General features: G+C 41.3%; 1 protein-coding gene across 3 annotated transcripts in view; it reads left to right on the top strand.

Annotated features, from left to right (window-relative positions):
* Positions 1-581: 581 nt before the first annotated feature.
* LOC118368621 (stromal interaction molecule 2) overlaps positions 582-6,394 on the top strand; it is a 100,323-nt gene continuing 94,510 nt past the window's right edge. For 2 of the 3 annotated variants that reach the window (XM_052495743.1, XM_052495748.1), the window contains exon 1: positions 582-2,132. In XM_052495743.1, coding sequence (XP_052351703.1) covers positions 1,997-2,132 — 136 coding nt within the window. In that variant the 5' untranslated portion in view covers positions 582-1,996. The remainder of the gene's footprint in view (positions 2,133-6,394) is intronic. The other variant, XM_052495744.1, reaches the window with a different exon arrangement.

Genomic DNA, 6,394 nt, shown 5'->3' with positions numbered 1-6,394 from the left:
AGTTACTGGAATAGTGGACAAAATGTATTAATTTCAATGTCAAAGAAGCATCCAAGAAAGCATCTATTTAAGTGTTTGAGGCTATAACATGAACATCTAGTCTGTCATTTTCCATTACTTCAATTTAGAGAAGCATATGCATGAGTCTATTCAAATGTATAGCCTAAATGGGGACACATTGAGATACCATAATAGCATACTGTATGTAGCCTGGTTACCGGATGTTCTTAAAACCATGACTGCAGATGTATTGGAAATAACCCAGAAAGTGAAGGTCAGAGCCATATGAGGCTCTGGTTAGCAGAGGCGGCCAATATGCTGTTTGAAATATGCTGTCATCTGACTAAATCTAAATATTCTGTTGCATATAGCCTAGCCTGCAAATGCATGCCACTTGCCTTATCAATAAAGGCTTGGGACACTTTTCCCCGCGACACGCACGTTCAAAAGTGACAAAGGGGTGCCTCGAGCAACCAATCACACTCTGCCATGTTGGGACAATCTGGCCAATGGCAGTGCTCAGCAAAGAGGAAACGTTGGATAATTCGGCAGTTGTCAAGCCATGGGGACTCTGGGGAGCAATACAAAAAGGGAAGTGGAAAACAATCAACCGATCTGAGCATCCGCGTCAACGTGACGTGCAAACTCCCCGAAATGTTTGAGGAGAATTCCTCTGCTTTTTGGATGCAGTTCAGCAAAGCGACAGGCCCCCGGGGAAACCGAAATGTTTAAATCCAAATGCCAGTTTCTGCGGCGTGGACTTCTTCACAGTGTTCAACTACAACAAAACACATTGTATCCGCTACAGACCCACTCCCGAGAAACAGAAGATAAATTGTTACAATGCATCAACCCAGCGTACATGTCCCCAACACATCAGGGAGATAATAATGTGCAGTGGCTGATATGTCAAGTGATTTGCATACCGACTTCCGCTCCATAGTTTTAGTATCTGCATCAGCCGGTATGTAATTGAGACGCCAGGGGAAGCAGACAAAGGAAGACATGAATACCTGACATTAACTTTTAATCTAAGTTAAAAAGTCGGTGAACGTTGTGGACGCGGTGAAGGAACTGAAGGGCGATAGAGAGAAGCTGTTGATTTCCTTCTTTTTTTTTTGCAGAGTGGATTTGCTACATTCATATGAGGAGGCGGACCTCTGACTGCCGTGCTCAATATGCTGAAAGCAAGCCCGATGTGTGCATACTGTATGTGGGAGTACAGAGACTATTTTGTCTTAATTCAATCATCAGAATCGGGATACATTGCACTTTAAACCGCGTTGGATACACAGTTTATTTTTCTTGGCAGCAAGCTATAGCCTATTTATTTGGTCGTGTTGTTTTATTTTTTTTTACATTTTTTTAACAGACAGAAGATTTTATACTATCCATTTGCACTTTTTTTTTCTTTTGAAGTTGACTTTAACAAAGTAGACTACCGGTTTGCCTCAGAGCTAGCTACCTTTTTTAAAATCGTAAAAATAATTATAATCTGATATTGATCCTTAAGGAACACATGAGGGGAATCTATTGACGTCTAACGTTACTTCGTGGCATGTCACACAATGGTGTCATTTTCGGATGGAGTTTTGAGGTTCATAATATCTTCATTTTGAAGTTCTTGAACACTTGAATTAGGCTAGATCATTATTTCCTAGAATTCATTATAGATGCCAATAGTGGAGCATTTCTTTGTTACACCAACAAATCATATAGACTATTTTTGCTGTTATAGACCACACCATATGAGTATATCTAAACACTGCTGTTTTTATTTTATTTTTTTCAAGTTGGGTGCATTTTATCTAACAACTGTTGTGTCTGACGTTCCATTCTTGTGACTCGACACATTCGAATATTTCTGCCCAAAACGTAATTCTCTACGTAGTCTTGGCACCCGGCTGAATCGTTGGAGAAAGCTTTCCATTTTGGCATAGCCATCGTTTGATTGATCGTCCCTTCACACCGAGAACAATTAGTGGCTTCCCTCACGATGAGTTACTTCTTCTACCAAGCAGTGATTGTATTGCTACGTGGACTCGTCATCTCTGCGGTACTGGGATTGGAAAGCAGCTACTCAAACGATATGTTGAACCGTGCGTCTGATGCCGCAATTGTAGCCACTACAGGTAAGCGTGCTATTCCAACACACACCGTTGCCTAAAATTCACGCATGTTTACCGCTTCGCTTTCTCAGAGGAATGCCACACACAGTCCTGCTGGAAACTGACTGCGCCGGGAGTCGCCAGTCACCTTTTTTTATTTTTTTTATTCTTGTGCATTGCCAAGGAATGCCGGCATGGCAGGAATGCACGATTTCTTCACAGGGAACGATCGACCGACCAACCGTTGGAGCGCGTCCTTTACTGTAATTTTGCTTGTGTGTAACCTTAAACTTCACACCTCCAGGGTCCGATGATCTTAGAGTATGTGGCCTGAAGCAACTATTTTTGATTGACTAATGTAAAATGGGAGTAGGCTATCTAGCCACTGTAGGCTAGTGTTTGTTCACACGGGCTGGCCTGTACAGTACAGCTCAATCTCTTATACATCACCTTAATTCTGAAACAACTGAGCATGGCTGAATTAAAGCATTGGTAATGGTGCTGTCCAGCATATAGTGCTGCTCTAAGATCAGGTCACCCCTATACAAAACATTAGGAACACTGACCAGGTGAAAGCTATGAACCCTTATTTAACTAGGCAAGTCAGTTAAGAACAAATTATTATTTTCAATGACGGCCTAGGAACAGTGAGCGTTGCCTGTTCAGTGGCAGAACGACAGATTTGTACCTTGTTTGCTCGGGGATTTGAACTTGCAACCTTCTGGTTACTAGTCCACTAGGCTACCTTTGCCGCCTTATCGAGGTCACTTGTCAAATCCACTTCAATCAGTGTAAATGAAGGGGAGGAGAAAGGTTAAATATGAATTTAAGCCTTGAGACAATTGAGACATGCATTGTGTATGTGTGCTATTCAGAGGGTGAATGGGCAACACAAAAGATTTAAGTTCCTTTTGAACAGGGTACGGTAGTAGCTGCCAGGTGCACTGTTTTGTGTCAAGAACTGCAACGCTGCTGTTTTTTTTATTACGCTCAACAGTTTCCCTTGTGTATCAAGAATGGTCCACCACCCAAAGGACATCCAGCCAACTTGGCACAACTGTGGAAAGCATTGGAGTCAACATGGGCCAGCATTATGGAATGCTTTCGACACCTTGTAGAGTCCATGCCCTGAAGAATTGAGGCTGTTATATATATATGCCATTTAGCAGACGCTTTTATCCAAAGCGACTTACAGTCATACATTCTACGTATGGGTGGTCCCGGGAATCGAACCCACTACCCTGGCGTTACAAGCACCATGCTCTACCAACTGAGCTACAGAAGGACCACTTTTCTGAGGGCAAACGAGTGTGCAACTAAATATTAGAAAGGTGTATATTAGATATAGGATCACCTTCATTATGATCTAACTGGCAAAACGGATCCTAGATCAGCAATCCTAATACGCTTTGGGAACAGGCTACTGGCACAGGTCTCAGTCAAGGTTACCCATCACCCGAGCTGAGTGCAGTTTGGCGAACCACCACTTCCTCCTCACGGCTCCAAATTCAACAGCTGTTAATCTAATATCAGGTCAGGATGGTGTTTTACAGTATTGTGTCGCTGTCATCTCTGATTATGTTGGTCTGGTTCATGCCCTCACGGGACAGGAGCCTATAGGATCAGTGAGGAACAAGCAGCCTGCTGAACAAAAGGCCTTGTTACTGGGGTGGACCCCGTAATCCCCATGCCAGGGTTAATATAACGACTCCTAAACAGTCACTCTCACAGAAATCCTGATATGAGTGGCAAGGCAGTCACTTTCACACACTTGCTGATGTGAGTGGCAAGTTGTAACGTAGTAGTAAAGTAGTAACAGCTTTATATGAAAGAAGAACATGATTATTGGGTAACCAAGAGCACAGATAAGTGGGGTCATTATAAGTGAGGTCTGGAATGAGGCAAACTACAGTAGCTGTATGGATTTTCACACATTTGGAGCCATGTCAGAATAAAGACATCAAGTGCTCTTCTCCTGAATGGTATGAAGGCGGTCAAGTGTATATGCTCCCAAAAATGTTATGGCCCCTGTGAAATATGAGGTTGGTATAAGCAGGGGAATCATCCATAATGGCTGACAACCTACAACACAGAAATCGACCAGTGGAGGTTGTTGACGTTTAAAACTTCTAAACGATTGGTGGGTCCCCTGCGGGATGGTTGAGCTAACGTAGGCTAATGCGATTAGCATGAGGTTGTAAGTAACAAGAAAATTTCCCAGGACATAGACATATCTGATGTTGTCAGAAAGGTTAAATTCTTGTTAATCTAACTGCACTCTCCAATTTACAGTAGCTATTATAATGAAATAATACCATGCTATAGTTTGAGGAGAGTGCACAGTTTTGAACATGAAAAGTTATTAATAAACAAGTTAGGCGCATTTAGGCAGTCTTGATAACATTTTGAACAGAAATACAGTGGTACATTAGACTTTGCACATACACTGATGCCATCTAGTGGCCAAAATCTAAACTGCACCTGGGCTGGAATAATACATTATGGCCTTTATCTTGCATTTCAAAGATTATGGTACAAAAATAAAAATGTGTGTGTTATATTCTCCTACATTCCTTTCATATTTCCACAAACTTCAAAGTGTTTCCTTTCAGTGGTACAAAGAATATGCGTATCCTTGCTTCAGGGCCTAAGCTAAAGGCAGTTAGATTTGAGTATATCATTTTAGGCAAAAATTGGGGGGAAAAGGGGCCGATCCTTAAGAGATTTTAAGATAATGGAGGATGATTATTTGTTATGAGCATGACCTTATTTCTATTACAGCATATTGGATGACTGTCATTCATTTTCCATTCACCCAGCTCAATGTAACATTGATAGCTTTAAGCTAATCCATGAGACTCTAATTTTCCCTATACCCATCATGAGGTTGCTACAACCTAGTCTTGGAATGACATTTTACAATGTAGGTGCACAGGTTGAGAGAGAAATTAAGAGTAATCAAGGTGACACACAGTGAAACATTCAATACTGTTTTGCACACTATTCACTTTCATAGCAGTCACATATCAACATTTAGTTTGTTGTATAATTCCTTCTTTCATCTATGCGCTCTCCTCCTCTCACCTTTTCCCTTCGTTTGTGGACTTCAGTGCACAACACATCTGCTGTCTGTGACTAGGCAAAAAAACGTTTCCTTGTCAAACCATATCAAAACCGCTAAATGCAGCACACAGCCTACATCGTTGTCACCATATTAGCTAACATCATAGTCAACATAGCTACTAGAACTAATGCATTAGTAAACCCTCTACAGTTTAGCAGTTACACTGGCGGGCCTTGGTGGCAATAAATTAATAACACCAAACCCTTACTTTGACTTGGAAGGGTTTCAGTGTTGGATAGCCATAGCCAGCTAGCTAACATAGCATCTCTTTCTGCTTGAGCCAAGTGTTTCAGTAGGCTAAACTAGCTGCATTCACTAGCAAAGTGAGAGAAAAAAGAAATAAAACAAAATAAAACTAGCTCTCTCTCTTGCTTCTCCATTTTTAAAGAAATTAATTTGTTCAACATTTTTCAACTATTGTCTTTCTCTCTCTTTGAGTCAACTACTCACCACATTTTATGCACTGCAGTGCTAGCTAGCTGTAGCTTTCAGTACTAGATTCATTCTCTGATCCAATGATTGGGTGGACAATGTGTCACTTCATGCTGCAAGAGTTGGAAGATGTCCTCCGGAAGTCGTCATCATTACTGTGTAAGTCTATGGAGGGAGGGGTAGAACCATGAGTCTCATAGGTTCTGTTATGAAGTCCGTAGGAGAAAGTAAATGAGCTGTCCTCCGGCTATACCGTGGTGCTACTCTACTGAGTGCTGTTGAGCCTACTGTTAGACCTTTATTGCAAAACAGTGTGTTTTGGTGACGTGAATATATTTGGTATAGTTTTATCTAAAAAGGATAACTGTAAAAAAAAAATGTACTATTTATATTTTTCTGACATTCACTGAGGAGTATTGTCCTCCCCTTCCTCTGATGAGCCTCCACTGAAATAGACCCAGTTAAATAAATGAATTATGGTTATCAGTTCAACAGTTGTCATTGGAAGCCTGCTTCTTCTCAGGAGTCAGCCATCCTCATCCAGAGCAAATAGATAAGGCCTCCATAGACATGACTTTAGGTGAATTCCATTAGATCCTGTTAGTTGATAAGGATCAGTGATGACATGTGAGATGAAAGAGGCTCGTCTCTGCAGAACGTACACTTGTCGCAGTTGAAATATTACTGGATAAGAATGGTCAAAACATTAAACTAGGCCATGAAATGCATG

Source organism: Oncorhynchus keta, chromosome 35 (assembly GCF_023373465.1).
Source record: "Oncorhynchus keta strain PuntledgeMale-10-30-2019 chromosome 35, Oket_V2, whole genome shotgun sequence".
NCBI lineage: Eukaryota > Metazoa > Chordata > Actinopteri > Salmoniformes > Salmonidae > Oncorhynchus > Oncorhynchus keta.
Note: the sequence above shows the minus strand (reverse complement) of the source record. Positions and strands in the feature narration are given on the sequence as shown.